The 23,311-nt window shown below is 38.1% G+C and overlaps 1 protein-coding gene across 1 annotated transcript in view; it reads right to left on the reverse strand.

Annotated features, from left to right (window-relative positions):
* Positions 1–23,311, reverse strand: part of LOC145786816 (uncharacterized) — a 296,407-nt gene that overhangs the window by 78,423 nt on the left and 194,673 nt on the right. Inside the window, exons 52-57 of the mRNA XM_082598556.1 lie at positions 22,145–22,270; positions 17,737–17,925; positions 14,889–15,095; positions 14,139–14,276; positions 13,832–13,902; positions 8,603–8,720 (exon numbers count right to left, since the gene is read on the reverse strand). Of these exons, the coding sequence (XP_082454682.1) occupies positions 8,603–8,720; positions 13,832–13,902; positions 14,139–14,276; positions 14,889–15,095; positions 17,737–17,925; positions 22,145–22,270 (849 nt within the window). The remainder of the gene's footprint in view (positions 1–8,602; positions 8,721–13,831; positions 13,903–14,138; positions 14,277–14,888; positions 15,096–17,736; positions 17,926–22,144; positions 22,271–23,311) is intronic.

Here is a 23,311-nt window from a genome sequence, read left to right on the forward strand (position 1 = left end):
GCAGCATTGCCTGCATATGCATATTTAATAAGATTATGTTATAACATATCTATGCCCGGACCTGGTATTTCATCACAAGGCATGACCAGTGTCATGCAGTGGTTCATATTGTTTTACCGTAAAAGAGTTGCCAGTGGCATGTCTTCCAAAAAGTGTACCTCAGCTCAATTGAGCATGTTATCCATATAAGCTGTTTTCTAGCTTTAAAACTACAGTATGATTAATTTAAATTCTATCTAAATAAGGAATTAAAAATGGGTATTCTGTTATTAGGTAATTTTTAAAATTGTGAAACTGCTCAGAAAATTTTATGGATTACCAATCCAACAAGTTTGTAATTTTGGACCTCTGTTGGCGCTACCTTATGGCTGCAGCAGACCTTAAGCTGGGAAATGAAAGTACAGAAAACAGTACGGTAGGCCTGTGAGCAGCTTTTGTGCGGCCTGCAAACACTTCCACAAATCCACAGGTGTTAATACAACTAGCCTACCTGCGTTTAACATGAATATATTGCATTTTAACCCGTCAAAGGTATACAGTGAATTCAATTCTATTTGTGGAAAAGATTTTTTTGCCAATAGCAACGATAAACCACAGTGTCTGGTGCAAGTAATAGCCTAGGGTTAGGGTTAGGCTGAAGAATTTTAATTTAACCGTATTTCCTGTGATTTTTTATGGCCAGTTGACCTACGGACGGGGGGTCGGTTCGACATTAGCACGTTGAGCTCGTGTAACTAAAAAACTACGCAAGATAGATCAATTAAATTTTCACATGATGCAGATAATTTATCTGACAACACAGCATCGAAATTTTTTGATGGTGGTCATATTTTTTTTTTGAGTTGAGACAAACCTTTTGCTTTGTCTCAACATTTGCAGAGAATGAGACAAAATTAGAGTAAAAATAAACTGTTTCAAGTTATTTTTGAGTCACATGTTATAGTCTACACTTTTTCAAATGTACTGTCATCACTTGATATTAGAACTAAATCAAGCAATGAGCTTTAGTAAACATTTTGTTTGTGTCAATTGTATTTAGTTCAGTTTTCACACTTACACTGTCCAATTTGGTTATACATGATCGAAACACTTAGTATTTTGCAGCACATTCCAGGGAGCCATTCATTCGTTTTTTAGCATTGTTTCAACGTCTAGAGACGTTGAATCGATGTAAAAAGTGTCTGATTTGCTGTCTAGCTAACGGTTGATTCCAGAAAAGTGAGGTAATGGTGTCACATGGTATTTGAACAACAACCTATCCAAGGGTATTAACTTGCTTCGATAGGAGCTCGTCCCAACGCAAGGCTTCATGCACTTCAAAAACAAAAGCGTCTAAAACTCTTGACTGATAAACTATGTCACGAAGCAATCAAAAGTGACATGCTTCCATACTTACCAACAATGATCACTTTGAATAAAATAATTTTGCGAACAGTTTTGATAAAGTGTAGTAATAATAATCGTTTAGTCAAATCGTATTGGTAGACTAGTATAAAAGAGGTCGTTTGCACATTGCCAAATGGAAATCCATTCTGCGTGACAAACTCAAAATCGTGGTATAACGATACGAAAAATAAATACATTTAGCAAGATACCAAATCTTGCAAAAAATCATTTTTAGGCTGATTGCTATTGTCGTACAAAAAAAAAATCACTAAAGTTTTGACTTTTTCCTTCGGCAAAATTTAAGGTTATTGATATTTTAAAAATGCACGTTTGTGTCGAAACGATTGAAATGACTTTTTTCATGTTGTCAAGTAGATTTGCAAGATCACGTTTCCTATATTTTTTCTGATTTGTTGAACATGCATTTTGTGTCAAGCTATTTTTTACGCATTACAAGATGTCTTTCTCTTCAAATTTTGAAATAGCATTTTAGATGCAGTTTGCGGTTGACGGCATTACTGCAAAAGCCAACCTTTTATCACGGAAATGTATTCGAAAACAAAAAGGCACAAAAGCGACTGACTGATAGTTTACATTACAATGCGTTACAAAAACGAGGCGTTGATTTCAGATTCTTTCAACCCAACAAACAACTCTGATCCAAATGACATAAACGTCCAAACTTTTTGAGAAAAAGATAGGCCTACACCGCTTCGAGGTAAGGTTTTGTGAAAATAAGCTTTTGAAGACCAACATTTGAATAAAAAGTTTAAATGCATTGAGTTGGTCGCAATAGTGCTTCTGCTGAGATGTATCAAAACTTTTAAATCCTCTTACAGAAAAAATAATTTTATAATCTCTCAAGCAACTACAAAATTACCATTTAGATAAAGATTCAGTGCTGATACAATATGTGCAATGATTCAAAGCGCAATAACGTAGCTGAGCGTGTTTTTTTTTTCACAAAAGCAGAGCAGTTTAGATAGCTAGTATCAAGTTCTTTTCAGTATTCTTAAATCTCTCGTTTTTATAAACATTTCAACAACATCTATAAATATTTACATCAAATATAGTTATTATTCTCTAAAACCTCCACAGCCCGCCCCACCCTAAAAGGGGGATTATCAGAAGGTCTCCATTCAAATAGACATTATAAATATTTATGTAAATACAAGTGTACCGGTACATACACAAGTTGATTGGCAGATCAAGAACTCACTCCTTGTTGCTTTACGACAAGAAATCAACAAAAAACTTACCACATCAGTCGGTTTGTTTTATGAGATAAACTGAGTTTTGTCAAAAATTTTCCTACTGATTCTTGTCATAAGTTAGAAACAAAATGTATTGGCCATAGAAAAGAAATGTAAAACGACATCTTTTCAGTATGGCTTATCCTATGCTCTCTGATAATTTCAAAAAAACTTGGATGCAAATTAAAAGATTAATCAAAATAACTCAAAAGTCTCGCTTGCAAACAAAAGGCGGAATCATTACAGTTGAATGCTTTATACCAAAACCAACTCATGAGATATCTGATCGCAGTTGCACTCACGGCGACATTCAGTAATCCTATTAATCCGTATAATTTGAAAACAAAAGGACTAGCTAGTAGCAAGCTCAAATATCAGAGTATGTCATGAAAATCATGTTATATCTAAAAATATAGACAATAGCAACGTCATTTAAAGCAAAATAAATACTTGAATAATGTTTAGGAAAAGTAAAAAAAAATTCAACGGTGTTAATCGCGTAGTTCTTTAGTAATATCGCCTTGAAAAGTACCGAGTCCCCACCGACCCTCCCCTCCAAGGCCAAACGATTAAAAGACTTTGTACTGAACATGAATTCCATGTTCGGTGACACATGCATTTGCAAAAGCACCTTCTCAATTATGAAGCGATTAAAAAACGACACGCTGAACAGACTGGCTGATGAAACCCTGGATCCCTGCTTGGTGCTTACGTCGTTCGACCACCGATTTTAAAGCAGAGATTGACACAATAACCAAAAGCAAGAAACAAAAGATAGTTTTGATTTTCTAATTTGTTGATGCGTTCGACTCTCTGTTCGGTTCAGGGCCTGGTTCTCAGTTTGACCTTCGGCGTCTTAGAGCACGTACAAAAACACAAATAATCAATAAATTGTTGTTCGCTGATTATACAGCCTTGCTTGCCCACACAGAGGACACACTGCAACGCTTAACTTCTTGTTTTGCAGAAGCTGCCAAAATGTTCGGGTTAATGATTAACCTAAAAAAGACGAAAGAACTACATCAGCCTGCACCTGAGGAAGTATTCTTCCATTGTCATTTCTTTGTAGACCAATCGGAGCTCAATTACTGTACTGGAGCTATGTACTGGAGCTATGTACTGAAGCTATGTACTGGAGTATGTACTGGAGCTAATCTGTTTAGGTGGGGGTTGCATAATTCGCCGATATGTGTTTGCGGAGCGGTAGAACAAACAATGCAACACATACTCCACGAATGTTTCATCTTACGACCCCCAAGTGGAATCACTGGTATTCGACAACTGGACCCAACTACCGTATCTTGGCTGCACGAGGAGGCATTGCCAATCTAAGCTACTACAAGCCAAACGAGAGAAGAAGAAGAAGAAGAAGAAGAAGAAGGAGCTCAATGTAGTGCAGCAGTTCCATACCTAGTATGCACCATATCTTCAGACGCCAAGATTGACAAAGAAACAAGGTGTAGACTAGTCATAGCAAACTCTGCCTTCGGAAGGCCTCACAGACGAGTTACCATCACTTACAATCATCAACTTTACAATCGTCACTTATAAAAGAGAACAAAAATCGTGGTATATATGAGGCACTCGTTTTGACACCTCTCTATAAATCAGAATGCTGGGTGCCATATCGCTAGTACGTAAGACTCATGGAACGTTTTCATCAGCGTTGCTTCAACTGTATTCCAAACATTCACTGAAACAAACATATCCTAGACACTGGTCCTGCAACATGCATCTGTCTCTAACATTTAATCATCTCTGTTAAAAAGTCAACTACGTTGGGTCGGCTATGTTTCCAGGATTGACAATCATAGACTCCCCAAAATCACCTTATCTGGAGAGCTTTCCACAGGCCACCGCAATGTTGGTGCCCCCAGGAATCGCTTCAAAGACGCCCTAAACAAATCGTTGAATTTATGCAACTTAGACACTCGACATTGGATTAACCTTACAGAAGATGGAAATTTGTGGAGACATTTACACTTATTCTTTATTGACGCTTTATCAATATAAACTTACGGCAATGGACTGAAACTAAATTGCGTTTTTCTTTGTATTCGCCTTCTTAAACTGTTGTAATTTACTAGACGGATGATCAGGTTAATGTATTTCTTGAATTTTGTACCAGTATATTGTTGGAAATCGTGGGAGAACACCAGTTAAGATTTAGGCTTGCAGGTTTTGATTTTAATATTATGTAACCATCTATTTAAAATATAATTTTTATGCGTGTTGATAACATCGGAGTTTGCTTTATTTGTTCGTTTTACGTATTTTTCAAATTTTCTTCTTTTTTTTACATGTGCTAGCTGAAGATGCTATTACTATAGCGAAATCGATTCTTAACTTAATAAATTACACTAAGAGGTTAGATTGTTGTGCAAATGCCAGCATTTGATGAATGCAAATTAGCAGAAATATCTTGGGTACATTATAACTTCCGATGGCAAAAGTGACACTGAAATTGAAAAGAGAATCGCTATAGCAAAGGATACTTTCAGTAAATGAGCACAGTCTTCAGGAATCGCAACATGGCAATAATGACCAAAATTAAAGTTGAAGCTGAAAACACTTTTTTGGGTCTCAACTAAGCTGAAAATTACTTTTTATACGGCTCATGAAACTTTCCCTAAACGTTAATATTGCCCTTCATGCTCGCAGTCTTGGATCACCCAGACTTACGTGATAAGCGCAATGAAAGAGTAAGGTAAGCGTGCATATACAAACCAGACAATCTAACTGCACAATGAATGACAGAAGTAAAACAAAGTGTACAAGAACAGGATCTGGATCTTTATCGTTTTTCAACGGATATAGCTCTTTTTGATAGAAACTGGATCCGGATGCTAAAATTGCATGACTTTTTAAACTTTGAACACAAAACACAAATTTTAAATACTGTTTCACCCTAAAGAAGGATCATCAGAAGGTTCTGAAAATGTTTTCAGATATTACCGATTTATTGTTTTTGCATATTTTTCAGAACCTTCTGATGACCCCCCTTTAGGGTGAAACAGGCTGTAGAGGTTTTAGAAAGTAATACAGTAACTATATTTGCTCTGCTTGGCTTTTTAGCTTGGCATTGAGCACTTTTTGTAATATTAACATGATTTATTGTATAAATTTTAAATAAGTTCCTGGCAACATTTCCAAACCCAGAGAAAGTTTTGAATCATTGCGTTTGTGGCAACATGAGATTGTGATTAGGTCAAAGTTGATGTTATAAGATCTGGCACAGAACGGTGTTGCCGACTTGGTGTTTTTCCGCAAATTTGAAATTTTTTTTTAATATTTGTATTTCTTTAGATTTGTGGGTTGCTTGTTTTTTTGGGATTATGTTTTTTCAACTCCAGCCTTTTATATTTAGGGTTTCTTTTTTAAACCCAAATTGAGATTTTTAGCAGTCAGTTCTTTGAATTTTCTAAATTTTTTTACGATCTAAAGATAATTATTGCGTGCCAATACGTTAAAGCAATAAGCATATGTCTAAACTAAAGCCTAAACTTTTGACAAGTAGAGAATTTTGTTGGAACTTTGATGGTTTTTGATGTAAACACAATCTGATTGGGTTAATTTTTACATAATTTACCAAGTCGCAACAATAGCCTCGTGTTGTGGCCTACTTCAGTACTTTTTGTTTACAGCATTTCAAGTTTAAATATTATATGCTACTTCACCAAAACTCGCCAACCTGTTGCAACCATGGGAACCTCTTTATACACAGGCCATGACAACGTGAAGCTTAAAATTTGACTGAAGGCCGATCTGTTATTAGACAAAATCTTAACGAAAATAACTTTTGTGCGGATAGATGTAGCATGATTGTTGAAAACACAATGGTTAAGTTGTCCATGGGCACAATGTGCTGCTTTTATACGATGTTCATTATCCTTTGCACATGTTGGTGCTGTTGAAAGTATGCTACCAAGGTAGGAGAAGTAGTCTACTTCACCTACAGGTCTTTCGTAGATATTGATCTCTGGAGAGGTGTGATCAGGTGGCATTTGGTTGAGTATCCTAGTTTTATCAGTGTTAACTTCCATTCTAAAATGCTCATAAAAATTGTTGTAGATTGTGGCTATCGTTTGGACATCATCAGGAGTCCAAGCATGCGTGGACTGTGGAATTGTCATCGGAAAACTGTAACTCATGAATTGCATGAGCAGAAGTTTTCGCTTTGCACGAAAGCGAGCAAGATTGAAGAGCCCTCCGTCCATGCGACAATGCATGTTGATACCAGGGGAACTTTGTACATATAAAAGAAGTGATTCTCGATTGCTTGCTGGAAACAGGTGCACCTGACAACTTTATGAGAGCCAAAGCTGCAAAATTTATCAAACTTCAACCTCAAGGCAAGCCATCAAATGTTTCAATGGCTTCGGACCAACTAACTGCAAAGTGGATGGGAAAGTGTGTACTGATGTCAAAGTTCAAGAAAGAAAGTATGCTAACGTCGTGTTTGGATTAGTACAGTACCAAAAGTTTGTGCCGACATCATTTTGGTTAAGGTTTTCTAAACCAGCATGAAAGAGTTGTGTTCAAAGTCGGTGGACCATAAAGAAAGGTAGTGATCGGAAACTCTTACGCTGGGGTATTTGCCAACCATGTAATCTCCTCGTTTATTTCATAGTTTGGAACCTATTGCTAAGTCCATCGCTACCAAGTCGCGAAACTTTAATCAAGAACATCGTCAATTCATCTGAGAGGAGCTGAGCAAACTTTTCAGAGAAAATCATTAAACCTTCTTACTCACCTTGGCGAGCGCAGGTGGTTGTTGCGAGAGATGGGCGGCATAAACCAAGAATAGTTGTTGACTATTCACAAACTATATACAGATTCATGTTGTTTGATGCTTATCCGCTCCCCAAAATGAGCAACCAAATTGCAAAAAATGCAGAAGGAACTGTGTTTAGAAACTAAGACTTAAAATCTGCCCTTTTACGTTTTTGAAGCTGAAGGAAAATTGTTCAAATTCACTCGCTATCATTTGGTGTTACTAACGTTGTGTCGTTTTTTCAGAAAATTGTTGGCAAACTGATCAAAAAGCATAATTTGGCTGACACCTATGCCTATCTTGACAATATACCGTACTGTGTGTAGTTATGATTGTGCAGACCATGATGCAAAATTAAACGTTCTGTTTACTGCAGTTAAAGCAGAAAGTTTAACCTTTAATGAAACGAATAGTGTTTTCACTCGTAATTGGATTGACTTACTAGGTTATAGACTTGTGCACCGTAAAATCAAACCTGACCCAGAACGTCTTCGATTCCTGCTCGAACTTTACCAAAATCCAAGCCTGAACTACAACGAGTTTTGGGAATGTTTTCATACTATGCCAAATGGGTACCCAATTTCTCTCTTTAAGTGTTTACCGATTATATCGCATACGTTTCAATTTTTTTTTTTTTTTTTGTATTTAAAGTTTGTTTTTTATTGTCTGGCCTTGATCTTTTACTAGCATATTATAAACTTGCCAGACCTTTGCGTTCTCAACATCAATATATGTGACCTTTTATCTAAGACGTATGCGTAGGCATTTTTCAGTTGCTGCTGCCAGTTGCTGGAGTTATATTTATTTATTTGTATAAAAAGAATTTGAAAATTTATACGAATTGAAAACTCAGTTGAAAAAATTCTATTTAACTGAACAGCATGAATGAATTATTTTATCACCATCGTCATGTAGACTACAGCGTCCAGGAGCATGCTTTGCACTGTGGATGTGGTGCTACATGATTAGTATTATTATCATTAATTAGTCAGCTCGATTCAGCAGCTGATGAACAATAATAATACACAGTAGAAAAAAACATGAACATTCTAATATCATGGGATTAATTAATTGAATCAAGTTTCAGCGTTAGCCCACGATCGCAAGATGCCGGGAACACAGTATAACATCATCGTTACAAATTGAATTAATGTGATCGGCAGAAAGACAAATTAGCGCAGATCATTACCATATCGGGATCCATGTCAGCGTGGGAGTCTATAGTTGCCGTAGCTTCCTGTACATCATAATACTCTAAGTTCATGATATCGCTGCAGTTCAAGCCCTTCGCTGCTGATCCCAACTCACTAAGAAAAAAACAATAAGCCGCCTCGAACATATTCTGTTTAAAGTTTAATGCATAAACAATAATTTTACTTTGGAATTAGCTCGTCCATTTTTATGAAACTTGATAGTGCACAACTCTATAATATCACAGACAGAAAATAGACAACAAATTAATAGGATTGATTAAAATTCTATGACCTCATCGAGAAAATTATTAATTTATTAATCTACATCTCCACAAAAGAACAGCATTAATGATATTAGTATAACTAGGAAAGATTTCACGTTGTTATAATATTGTAATTATTTTGTTTTAACGCTAGAACGGCCGAGGTGCCGAAATCGACACTTTTAGAAATTTAGTTCACTATTTTGGGCCTTAATTGTTATCGCAACGTTTTCAAACTTTCAGTAGCTTCCTAATTATTGTTATTCTTTGCTATGAGCTAAACGCATCAAGACGTGTTTCCCTCACGACCATCAGCACTCTTGATAACGCACCATAGCCGATCTTCATAGCAACTGTCCATACAAATCTTAAATATATCAGCTAAAGCTATTTGGGCTAATAAAGCTATAGCTTAAATATATGTTGTTTATTTTTATTTTTTGTAGCAGTTTCTTTTTTTTATTTTCTCTTTATATCTTAAATTTTTCTGAAGGTGTTGCGACCGTGCCAAATTTCTTTCAACTCAATAACTTACTTCGGTCACAAGCACGTTTTAACGTTCGCGTTTTGTCGCTTCTACCTTTTTCTCGACCTTTGCTATGTTGACGTGTATTGTTTTTGATATGATGGTCAGAAATAAAAAACAACTGAACTGAATTATGCTTACACTTTATAGTTCAGTATTATTTTTCTAAAAATTTTTTTTATGTTATCTACAATGTGCGGATTTACCTCCAACGGCCGAGGTGTCGAAATCGACACCTCATACAAGTTTAATAATATTTGCATGGTATAAAATATTTTCTATGTGAAATAAACTAATTCAATAGTTTTCACACTTACTTATGGCGTTTCTCATGGTAATTGTCCAGCGCTCGGCTTGATGTGTGTTATCACTCGGCTTTAGTAGCTTTAGTTTTAGTAGCTCGAGCTTTAGTAGCTGCGATCCCTAAGCCTCACAAGCCACCAGAGGACCCAAGGAGTTATCGTCCGATATCCCTCCTCTGTGTTCCTTTCAAGATCCTCGAAAGACTGATCTATGCCCGCGTCAACCCAATCATCGACCCGCTCCTTCCAAAAGAGCAAGCTGGGTTTCGGCGCGGAAAATCCACTGTAGATCAGGTCACACTGTTGACCCAAGACATCGAGGACTGCTTTGAGGCAAAAAAGAAGGCCGGCGCTGTTTTTCTAGATCTCACAGCTGCCTACGATACTGTATGGCATCGCGGCCTTACTTACAAGCTGCTTCGCCTGCTTCCTGACCGACATATGGTCCATATGATTATGGAACTTGTCAGGAATCGAAGCTTCACCCTCACCACCGGCAACCCACGGCGAAGCAGACTGAGACGCCTGAAAAACGGCGTCCCACAGAGATCGGTCCTGGCTCCACTTCTTTTCAACATCTACACCCACGACCTGCCAACCACGGTCTACGCAAAATACGCTTATGCGGACGATCTGGCAATTCTCCACTCCACAAAGTCGTGGGAAAATCTAGAAGACACCTTGAGCCAGGACATGCAAACCATCTCAGCTTATCTCCAGAACTGGCGACTGAAACTCAGCGAAACCAAAACTGTGGCGGCAGCTTTCCACCTACACAATCGAGAAGCTGATCGTGAGCTACATGTCCACAACAACGGAAAACCTCTGTCCTTCTGCCCCGAGCCAAGGTATCTTGGGGTGACACTAGACAGATCGCTCACATACCGCCACCATTTGGTGTCACTGCGCAAGAAACTCACATACCGCGCTGCGCTACTGAAGCGCCTGGCAGGCTCTAGCTGGGGGGCGAGGGCTGACACTTTGCGAATAGCAGCCTTAGCCCTTGTCTACTCTTCAGCAGCAGAGTACTGTGCACCTGTCTGGTGCCGCAGTGCTCACTGCCACAACATCGACACTGCCATAAACAGCGCCCTACGCACAGTGACCGGATGCCTGCGTCCCACACCATTGGACAATCTCCCAATTCTCGCTGGCATCCAACCTGCTGAGCTTCGTCGCGAAGAAGCCACTCCGTCCCTCGGTCGACGGGCACTGGAGCCTAATCATCTTCTCCACCACAAGATCTCTGTCTTCCCAAACGGGCACCCCCGCCGACTGAAATCAAGACACCCATTCGTGCCAGCCGCTCGGCTTCTGAGCAACGAAGCTGATGAACAAGACATCTCTGCTGCTACTTGGGCGGGCCATAAATGGAATTCTGAATGGAGGTCAAGCACCACCAGACTCTATTTATTCATCCCCGACGCCGACACACGCCCCATCGGCCTGACACTACAAAGACAGGCATGGGTGCGCCTCAACCGTCTCCGTACGGGCGTCGGCCTTTTCCGCTCAACCATGCACCAATGGGGAATGGCTTCTTCCTCCTCCTGTGAATGTGGTGCCGAGGAACAGACCGCAGACCACATCATCAATGACTGTACCATCTTCAAGCCACCTAATGGAGTGGAAGGTCTGCGCGTCATGGATGATGAAACTAAAGACTGGCTGCTCTCTAGCAGCCTTCCAGTGTAGTCTGGGAACATCGTGAATCTGGGGTGGTAAAAGGATAGACCCTCGGCCCCAGAAGCTCAGACGACGACAACTCGGCTTGATTTTAGGTTATCCTATTGAGTTTACAAATACTTTCCACAAATCTATCAGCGACTTGCAACAAATAAGTTTATTCAAACTCGAGAGCCACTGGAAGAACTTGTTGCTAATTGTATCTACAATTACACTCCAGATTGGGGCCTACCAATCGATGAACGTCTATTTCCAATGAAAAACAGATGTCCTTTTATCGTGTTCATGCCAAACAAACCAGACAAGTTTGTGCATAAAATTCTGGGTGTTAGCCGAGGTTCATTACAAATACGTGTGCAATTCCGTATACGTACTTATCGTACCTGGGAGCTATTGAAAGAAAGCAACGAAATGGAAGGCTTCTCCCCGAGAATGTAGTGATGAGGATCACCATCAATTTACACAGACAAGGCGGGTACAAACGTCACAACAGTTAACTTTTTTACTAGGGTGAATCTTGCTGGTTTGCTACAGGAAAGAATTATACCCTTTGTTGGAACTGTTCGAGCTAACAGTAAATGACTGACAAAGGTGATGACCAAGAGTGGAGGAGAAAGATTTTCCAGTAAATTCTTTTACAATTCAACGAACAGCTGCATGCTTGTAAACTATCAGTGAAAAAAATGAAAATGTCCTTTCCACTATGCATGACAGCCCCAGTATTGATGCAATAAAGAAAAAGAAACCTTTTGTGATCCATTTTATAGCGAGAACAAAGTAGCAGTTGATGTGTTTGACCAAATGGCAACAAAATGCACCACATATGCAGCAAGTAAAATATGGCCTCTTGCAGTTTGGACAAATATGCAAAATATTACAGCTTTGAACTCTTAGATTATTTTTAGAAAACGTTTTGGCAGCAACATCAGCCGACGTGATTTTATCCTCCAGATTGTGAGCTTGAGAACTGCTTATGTGCTGAAACGAAAGCCGACACTGCAGAGAGAAGAAGAGCAGGGACGACAACCTAGAAAACGCAGAAAATGTGCTGAACATTATAACGGAAACAATACAGTTACCATATGCCGCCACTGTCGAAAAGTGGGAAGTGTGATAATGTGACTGGAAAGCCACAGAGTGCAAAGGCTGCACTGCGTAAAGTGTTTGTTAGTGTGGTGTAGCGCGTGTCGTCACGCACCACATCTCTCTTGCCGACAGCGCAGTGTGGGTTTGCCGATTGCCTGACTTGGCTTCTCTTGGTTTCTTTCGTGTTGGTTCATTCTCTAGTTTTCAGTTAACAGTGTAGCAGTGCAATCGACAGTTTAAGTAGAGTCTTGTTTTAGTTTGTCATTTAATACTTTCTGTTAACATTCTTTAAAGCTAGTTTTCAATTGCAGGATATTCACGTTTTAAGTTTATTAAAGCCTACTTTACTGAAATGAGTTTGTTGGTTGCAATGTAGGTCATGTCAGTTAGATTGTTTGATTTTTTTTTTCTTGAATAAAAAAACTTTGTACTATTTTTATGATAATTATGTCGTCGCTCTGTTGAATTTTATGATCATCGTACAGAGTCAAGATACAGATACAGTCAAGCTTCGAATTGATCAAAACCTGGTAGCCTACGTCATAATTTTCGTCTAAAACCAAAAAATGAACAGCGCAAATAGGTGACAAAAGTAGTAAGGGCTTCAGATACTTTTATCACTGTAAAATAAAACGAACTCTTACTGTTAATTTTGCGGAAAAATACAGTTTTTGTGAAAAGTGTCGATTTCGACACCAGCGGCCGTTGGAGGTATACTTTTTTTTCGGCCGTTCTAGTGTTAAACAGCTTATATAAACACAGAACATTAAAAACAACGATCGGCAACCACAGGACTACGGCCCCGGTCCGTGAGGAATTAGCTGCCGTGCCGCACAAAGCCCAGGCTAAATTGCTCTAACGTGAGTTTAAAAAGGTAAAGGTCCCATACTCAGGGACTGGCTTTGGGGAATGAGAAGATAAGGCTAAGCCTTCGGGTTAGTGTGATGACTTTGATCTTAAGAGATTTTGAGCTAAAATTGTACACCTGCAGTTTTCTTACCAATAGGCACCACATGAAAGGTGCGGGACACTCTAGGGTACATACTTGAACCCGAGGATTGGAAACCATGCCATCCCAACCATCGAATACACATCTTAAACTACCAGACATAAGTCTGTACTCAATTCAACAAAAGTTAAAAATAAATAATCATAATAAATCTTATCAATCTGTGGAATCCATGGAGATAGCAACAGAGTAGTGAATAGATATATTTTCTACTAGCTTATAAATATAACCGATGCAATATTAATAAAGTTGATGCTTATTAGCAAGGTCTATGCAATGCATGTAGTAGGCCTACGAACATCCTGCCCAACAAAGATTCAATATTATTTTTGGTGAACAAAGTTATGACACACCTTATGGCCTGGGCGTCCAGCTTCTTTGCTGTGTTAGTCGCGTTTCGATGGATGTTAATAATTTTGTTCGCCTGTAATGCAATAAGTAAACCAAAAACTGAGCACGGAAAGACGAAGCCAAGTGAAAATATCGTGTTTTTTTGGCAGAGGACGTTAATGCAAATTGGTTGCTTATACTTATAGAATACTTACTTATAGAATTTATTGATTAGGTTGTTTGTTTGTTTGATATCACAATTTTTTTACAAGCAAATATTGCACTGTAACAAGAAGAGATAGGTTAGTCTGATTGACGAAGCGGGCATACCTGGTCTCTATCCCAAGCTTGATCTTTCACTTTTGTTAGATTAACCGTCTTTATTTCGTTCAGTTTATTTAATGGAACTTTCGAGGCAAGCCCTCCTAGATCTTTATCCAGCAAATTGTCAACTCCTCCTTCTTGAAGCTGCCAAAGTATAGTTCATAGTCTGGTTGAAAGATTGGAGATGAATCTATGCTCCACCCGTTGACGTTAGACACAATTAACACACAGCATCAGGTAACATATCCTCCTCACAAAGTGAGAAACACAGATTATGAGTCTGCATTACTCGATAGATTGTAATGGTGACAAACTACAACCAACCGCTAACATAAATATAAATAAGTAGAAGCAAGAACATTAACAGTGAAAAAAGTAGTGATAAACAGACATAACAAAGCAATAACACAACATTAACATTATAAAAACAAAAAGCAATAAGCGAACGTTTTCGGCTAGTCATATAGCCATTTTCAAGCCTGTAAAAGAAATACTAAAGAATCAAATTGGCAAATCTTAACAAAAACGTTCGCTTATTGTTTTTACAATGTTAAATGTAGTGTTGTTGCTTAGTAATGTATGTCTGTTTATGGTTTGAAAACGTATCACCTCTACTAAAATTGTATGAAAAAAGTAGTAAGGTTACTATAATATTGCTCCAGAACTTGCTATTGAGGTTGTAGCTGTAGGCTGGATAAATTTTAGCAGAGACAACCAAACAATGCTATGAATTGGTACTTTAAGTTTTAAACTAACTTTATCAACGATAGCTCGTTTCTGTGAAGGTGAAAAATCTCCCGCTTTTTTCTTTAATGCATTCAGATTGTTCTTGATATTTTCTGGTGGTATCTTATCCAAATCTTCTGTTGGAATTTCAGTGACGAGTTCGCCGAGGTCCGAAAGACTTGTAGTGTTGTTTAATGAAAAACCAGCATTTTTTGCTTTTTTCAGGATAATTTGTTTCTGAAGTAAAAATTCAATGGAACAAATACGTAAAGCAAGTTATACTTATTATTATTGTTAGTCCTGGGTATGACATTAAACTGCATGCTCGATGTCAGGAGGAAAGGTGACACCTTACCCCAGGTCTGGGCCAGTTGGCATCGAAACACGTCCCGCTGGTAGTTCTGGCCATCACTTCTGACATTGATGCCCGTGCCAGGCAGGTTAGCGGCGTAGGCGGAGGATAGCTACTGCTACATGCTACAACGGCTACAATGGCAACATCTGTCAAAAGGAAAACTTAAGTCAAACCCCGGTTGGCCAAACTCATTAGTTGTCGTGCAGAGGTCGGGGGTAAGCAAGGGTAAATGGACGTCGGGGGTAAGCAAGGGCATGCTCTCTGTAGAAAAACATGCACCAAAAATCCTAATGATAAGTGTTAAAAAATGGAATGGCCCCCAGTCCCCGACGAATCTCCGGGTTGTCTGACATTTCTGTTAAAAATTCAGGGATACGACTGGGAAGTCTAAATGTTGGAAGTTTGCGTTGTAGAGGTACTGAGGTGAGTAAAGAGCTGAGAATGAGGAAGGTAGATGTTTGCTGTTTACAGGAAGTCCGATGGAGGAACAAAGGAGCCAGGTTTTTGAGTGTCAAAAGAAGGAGATACAAGCTGTGGTGGTCGGGAAATGATATTGGGATCGAAGAAGTTGGGATTTTGTTGAAAGAAGAGCTATGTAAAAGTGTTGTTGAGGTTCGTAGAAAGAGTGACAGAATAATGGCGATTGTGATGGTGGTCGAGTACGTACTACGTAGTGATAAGAGTAATCTCTGCTTATGAACCACAAAGTGGAAGATCCGATGCAGAACAAGAAAGATTTTATGACGAAATAGCCCATGAATAGAGCACAAGAAGTGATCAGGAAATCGTATTGGGCCTTGGGGACTTTAATGGACGCGTTGGCAAACAAATTGATGGGTTTGAAAGTGTCCATGGAGGGTTTGGCGTGGGAGAAAGGAATCGCGATGAAAGGCGACCACTTGAGTTTTGTGACGAAAAGTACCTGTGTGTTACTAATACCTGGTTTAAGAACGAGGAAAGAAGAAAAGTTACTTTCAGTGCAGGTGAAAATGAAACTGAAATTGACTTTGGTTTGGTTTGCAGGAAAAACATAAAACTGATCAAAGATGTGAAAGCGATACCATACTAACTTCAGCATAGGTTGGTAGTTATCGACTTGGACACGAAAGGTCTGAAGAAAACTGTAAATAAAAAAAAGGTGATCAAAAGAAAAGTTTGGAAGTTAGAAGATGCCGACACAAGAGAAAAGTTTAAAATGAGAGTTGAAAGTCTTGTTCACAACGATGTGACTGAAATATGGGTATCCTTCAAAAATGGAGTTCTGCAAGCTTGCGATGAAGTTTGTGGGAAAACAAAAGGCAGGATGGATCGAGGAGATACGTGGTGGTGGAATGAAGAGGTGAGGCAATTGCGGAGAAAAAAGTTGCATACAAGGATTGGTGCAGAAATAGATCAGAAGAAACTAGTTTCAAGTACAAGCAATTGCAAAATCGGTCAAAGAAAATAGCTGCAAAAGTTATGAAGAAAGAAGCTGAGCAGGAATTGACCAAATAAAAAACAGTCCCAACAAAGTATTTAAGTTTATGAAGGTTCTGAAGCGGGATGGGAAAGATGTGGATGGTGGACGATGTACTAAAGGAAGGTATGGAAAACTTGGTTTCAGTGAGAAAGATCGTGGAAAAATTTGGAAAGAACATATGGAGGTGATAATGAACAAGGAAAACTATTGGGATCAAAATGTGGAAGCCGACGTGGTGACAGGTCCATTAAACAGAGTAACTCTAGAGAAGGTGACGCAAGCAATGAAGAAAATGAAATCAGGGAAGGCTCCTGGACTATCTGAAGACACTGTGGAAATTATATGCGCAAGTTAAAAGACAGGATTGAAAGCAATTCAGGAAATCAGCCAACGTGTGTTAGATGGAAAAAGAATGCCAAATGAATGGAAGACGAGCGTGGTGATACCCATCTTCAAGGAAAAGGGTGATGGAATCGATTGTGGGTCATATAGGGGAATAAAATTGTTGGAGCATGCAATGAAGGTAGTGGAAAGGGTGTTGGAGAATAGAATAAGATCTGTGGTGACACTGGACGAGATGCAGTGTGGATTAATGCCTGGGAAGGGAACGACAAATTCCATTTTTATTTTGAGAAGGTTGCAAGAGAAATATCGGGACAAGGGAAAGAACTTGCACATGCGCTTCGTGGACATGGAAAAGGCGTTTGATACAGTTCCAAGAAGAGTGATGGAATGGACAATGAGAAAAAAAAGAAATTCCAGAGGTACTCATGCAAGCAGTAATGAGTCTTTATGACGGTGTAAGGACAAGAGTTCGAATTGGATCTTCCCTCTCAGACGAGTTTTCGGTGAAGGTGGATGTAGGCTACACCAGGGTTCTGTCCTCTCTCCTCTAATTTTTGCCATTGTGATTGATGTGATTTACCGAATGTGTAAGAGAAGATTTATTGATGGAGATACTGTACGCGGATGATTTGGTTTTGTTTAGTGACACAATGGAAGATCTGAGAGAGAAATTTGAGAAGTGGAAGGAGTCGCTTCAATGTAAAGGTATGCGCTATAACCTGTTTTGGGGTCAAGTTCTTGTTGTCCTTGATTGTCCCCATTGCATCTCGCACCGAGCTGCTGGGAAGTTTGTTCATGTCGGTTGGAGTGAGGCCACCAAGGGCACCTGCCATGGCCATGATTTCCTCAGCACCCATGATTGCCAAGTCGATGGTTTCCAATAGAGAGCTCGATAACTCTCTTAACATCTGCACACAAAAGTCAGATTTCCTGAAATCATAATTTGCAATTTATTCAAACTGAGCCATAAGTTTCACAAATGATTTATTTAGTATGTCAGATCAGGCGCAAGTAGCAAATCTTAATGGAGATTTTACAATCATACTAAATTATCTCAAAAACGTGCAAAAACTGCCTTGACATTTCCGATAAGATTGTTTGAAATAAACCTTATAATTCAAACCCTGACAAGCCTGTTTATAATGGTAGCCACTTTAACATGACAACTTTTGTAAGAGCCAGTAAAGCTTTGAAGCAATCAACCAATCAGAAGTACAGGTAGAATAGCGTTTCAACCAATCTGAAGTTGGAGGTAGAACTGAGTAAAAACGCAAACAGTTCTGATATTACCAAACAATGTTCAAAGCACGGATCAACTCTCTTGTCGAGAGCTAGAAGGGTCACAATTGGACGGTAGCCACTTAAAGATGTTCTGATTGGTTGACGGTGCCATTGGGTTTTACTGAGAATTGACCTGTTAAAGTAGCAAACGTGTATAGTAAAGAGAAAAAGACCAATCAGGTTGGCGAAAAATATATTTTCATGAAAAAACAAATAGACGCTTGTAAAAGTAAAGTTTTCAAAACAGAAATGGAAATGTTAACATCAGGCTGTTTATTGACCTTTCAAGATCTCCAAGTCAAGTAACCACCCTAGAACAAAGTAGCAGTGCTGAGATGATGTTGTGTTTATTATTATTAAATCTTTGAAAAACATCGTGCAAGATCACTTTGTAGTACCAACACGCATTCTGTGTTCTGAGGTTCTTAATCGTTTTGTTTTGAACGCATAACAAAATAAAATTTGCTTGAAAATAGAAACAAAACAAAATTCTTTACTAAGAAACTTACTTCAAGTGAAACAAAACACTTCCGAATATTTTCAACGTATTTTCGTTTTCAACCGTCACCTCCGAGATAACATAGTTATCTCCGAGATATCAGTTATCTCCGATAATCAATGTAAGTTACATTGCATTTGTACAGTGGATCTCAATAAGATGAGTTCTTTTTTTAGGTGCTGTTTGTTAGTTTATTTTTAAAATTTAAAAGTTTAAAAATGGCCGACAGAAATGTGTTGCAAATACTTCAAGCAGAGCTTAATCAACAAAATACCAGTGATACTGACAACAGTGACAGCAAAAAATCATCAGGAGATGAATATGTGCCCCCTGATAGGCTACTTCTGATTCAGAGTAAGATATACTGTATTAGAGGAAGATTCAAGGGAAAGAATAGAAGAGGAAGAAGTAGGTGATTCATATAAGATCGGAAGATCGAATCGGATCGGAGTATAAGATCGAATCGGAGAAAGATCAGCACAAGTTGTTGGTGATACAAGAGTAAACTTCACTCTTGGGGGCTCTCTTGAGTGTGGAGCTCATTTATCTTGGGTTAGGGTTGTGTTTGTCCATCATTCACATTTCGTTCTTTTCATTTTGTTTCCGCTGATTATTATTACCAGGTAGGCCTAGGCTATAAAAACACCTTAATTTTAATGTTAAGCAACAGAAAGCAAGATTGTTAACTTTTAAATTGGGTGATCATTCATTATCATGGGTGATCATTCATGTTAATTCATTTACATAGACAGTAGTAGACAAAACGTTAAATTATTTCAGTAACATATATTGGGCTGCAGATTCATTACTTTATATCCCATGAAACATACATTTACTGTTTAGTTTTACAAAGATTTAAAACTGTCAACATTATAGTGATTACAGGTAATGCTTACTGAGTATTCAATTGGCGTGCACATAACCTATTTCAATTATATCACTAAGTTATGACTGTATTACAATAGTTGCTTAATACACGTGTTTTTTATATAACTACAGTAATTTGATTTTGACATTGGATAGGCTGAAAATGTAGTTTTTTGTTGTTAATTATTGCAGGGGTGAAACCAGTTTCAAAAAATTTGGGGGAAAAAAGGAAAATCTGGAGTCACCCTAAGAAAATATTTTTGAAACGATAGAGCTACATTGAATTTAGCACATTCTGTGGCAATTTGGGGATCGCAATTTTTCGGAGGGCAAAATAAACATTTTAGGGGGGCAGTTCCTCCCCTGAGCAACCCTGTTGCTACATCCGTGCATTATAGGCAACTTTGGCCTACAATCATTTTCTGAAAACGAATACAGCCGATGTAATGAATTGAAATACGATTGACTTACTTTTTCATATTATGTTAGTATTGGGCCTAAGAGGCCCGTAATCGCTGTTTGTGTTACAAAACAGTAATTACAGAATAAGGGTTAAGTGTGGAGCCACATGTCTACAGATGTAGATGATTTTGTTATGATTTTTTTCACTTGTTTGCTGATATTTAACCCTACCTTAGTACGAGCTGTTTTCGTACGCGGAAAGTACGTCACGGGCTATCTTGGCCCGTGCTAAATAATCGCAAATAACGGGAGCTATGAAAATCACAGAGCCAAAATATTTTACAAGATAATAGCCATGTGTATTGTGCGTATAGAATTAAATTTTTACCCAACAAATTTATTGAAATAAAGCGTTTGAGATGAAAAAACGTCAGAAAGTCGGTTTTTATTCTAATTTCCAGAAAATAGCTTCAAAATTGACCATTCGAACGCATATTTTTGAATCATAACATAGAGTAATGCTAAACTAAATAAAAAATTACTTTTGTTAATAAATATAAGGCATTTTTGGCCGTTTTTACATTTCAAAGTAATTGCACTAACATTTAATAGCTTTAATGTGCTACATTATAGCACTAGCTATAATGTAGGCAGTTTCATGAAAATGTCTAGCCACCTGAAACGAAATGCTTATTGTGAAGGGCAGGAAGGTAGAAAAATGACCAGTTTAGGTTCAGAAAATTCGCAAAGAATAAAAACTAAATGTCAAGAAATTTCACATTTCTAGCATATTTCCTTCTGTGAAATATTTCACTACTACAATTGGGCGAATGGGCGTCCGTATAAAACCCAGTGTCGCTACAGATTAAGTTAGCTGAATGTATTGCGCATCTTTCTCTTGCATTACTTGACAAATTTTTGAAGATGTTACCCTCTTTTCTGGAATGTCTCATCAAAAACTGCTTATATGCTATGAAGATGTTGTTTTTGAAGTTGGTAAGGTAAGCACTAAGCAATGGGAGATAAAAGGCGCAACAAACGAGAGCTTACAATAGCGCAATATTCTTGAGCAATTCAGGGATACAGCTGAAACTACAGGCGAGGTAAGATCTGCTGTTATTCCTAAATTTTAGAGATTCTGTTAGATTTGGTGGCTCTTGTCAATCGGTACAGTTTTTAAAGTCTTTGGTATGACCCGACCTGGAATCGATCAAAGATCTACCAGCACTAGAGCCGAATGTGAAACCCCTTGGGCATTGTGTTGGTGTCAATGTTTACAGTTAGCTTTGTATAAAAAAAAAATTGAAATTGTTGAGGGTGTGCTATTGTGTAGATTTAAAGCGATGGTGTTTCCAAGTAGTCTATATAAGTCGGATAAAACCATTGCCATGTCAAAACAACAGTGAGGTAAAAAAAAATATTTGTAACAATTAGGTTTTTATCAGCATCCATCATCCGTTCAATCGATTTCGACTCTCGGTCACTCTATAAATCATCTTCCTCCACAGCTCTCGATCCCTCACAACCTCCCTGTCTTATTTTTTCGGCAACCGAGTCAGTTGTGTTTTGTTATTGCTGTTTGGTCTCAAAGTAAACTTTGAAGTTACACAATATAAATTTAATCTCGTGTCTCACCCTGTAGTGTCTCTGCATTTATGCAATTTGTATTGGAAACCCGTCAACGCCCTAGTATATAATGGAAGCCACTTTAACATGAAGAAACTCAGCCATTGCCACTGAAACCTCGAACCTATCAGAACATGTGATAAGAGGCTACCGTCCAATTGTGGCCTTTCTAGAACTCAGCCAGAGTCACAATTCTTATTTTGGGCTTTATTTGGACTACTTTCTAGCCCTAACCCTAAAAGAAAAAGCCTAGCCCTAACCTCAGAACGCAAAAATTTTACTCTGAAGTAATCCTCCACCATGTTGCACCATCACAAATGGTGGTTATAACATGGACTTCTAAATAGTATTTAGAAGTCCATGGTTATAAAATACAAGCGGAAGAAAAATCAGCTTCCACATCTGGCCGTAGCTTGGAAGTGTCAATTATGAAGTGGGAAATAGATTCTCACCTTGAACTGGTGCAGCGCAACACGATTCATGTTTGGGGGTTGGAAACCTTGTTGTTTCACCAGCTCACTTTTCTGCTTTTGGAGAAGCTGGCATCGCTGCAATCGCACAGACTGCTCACCGCGGCACTGCATGACAAACATCACATGCAGGTTCCAGGCACGTCTTAACAAATTTATTTTAACTTAAGTTTTTACCAAACCGTATGAAAAATCTTAGAGCACGAATTAATATATTCGAGTGCTCCAATAGCATAATCGATGAATGAACGGTTTTGCGAACAAAGAAATGGGAAGACCAAGCAACGCTGGTTAAGCTCTAAAGGGCATTTGAGAAACTCATTTCGTAGACAGCTTTCCAACCAGCAGAACGATACATTTCTAGTAGTACGGGTTGTCCAACTATGCCAAGAAAAGGGGGTGTTAATTTTTTGCATTGCCAGTGTTGTTCAAACCTTTCGGGTAAAGTGATATTTTACAATCGTGGTAGACTAAGTCTTACTCATTGAAAATTATTTCCAAAATTAATTTAAACCGCTTTTTCATCATCTCAATTAAACCCATAAAAGCATAAAATGTTTTAATTTCATCTTCATGCAGAACTTATAATAATTAGAAAGAAATTATACGATTTATCACTTGAAACATGAAACACTTTATATTCCTCAGGCGTAGTTTTTGCTCTTCTATTTTTTTTTTGTTTCAAAGGTTGGGTCAAATATATTTCAAATTTGTAGTTTCTTTTTAGATCAAGTAAATTTACAAATATCATTGCAAAATGAGTTGATTGAAAATTGAATACATGAATTCAAGAAGTGCCCAATTTCCATAAAGTTGTTTTTGAGATAAATGCGTTTTAAATATTTCGGTAATTTATTTTTGTGCTAGAATTTCGGTAATTAATATATGGTTAAATATACTGATGAAAAGTATTATGCCTGAAAATTTCACTGGTGATGATTATTCAGAGAAAATATGGGCAAGCAAATCTCTCCAAATTGGGGCCTTTTACAACTCAACAGGCATGCATGTGCTGCAAACTCTTTGTAACTGGTTTTATTAATGAGAAAATAGGCACAAAGCACAAAAAGACTGATTAAAATATACAGAAGACAAAGCAATAATGCAGCAATATCTGAGGCGTTTAAAAATCAAATTTTTACTCTTCAT

This window comes from Aplidium turbinatum, chromosome 17 (genome assembly GCF_918807975.1).
Source record: "Aplidium turbinatum chromosome 17, kaAplTurb1.1, whole genome shotgun sequence".
Taxonomy (NCBI): domain Eukaryota; kingdom Metazoa; phylum Chordata; class Ascidiacea; order Aplousobranchia; family Polyclinidae; genus Aplidium; species Aplidium turbinatum.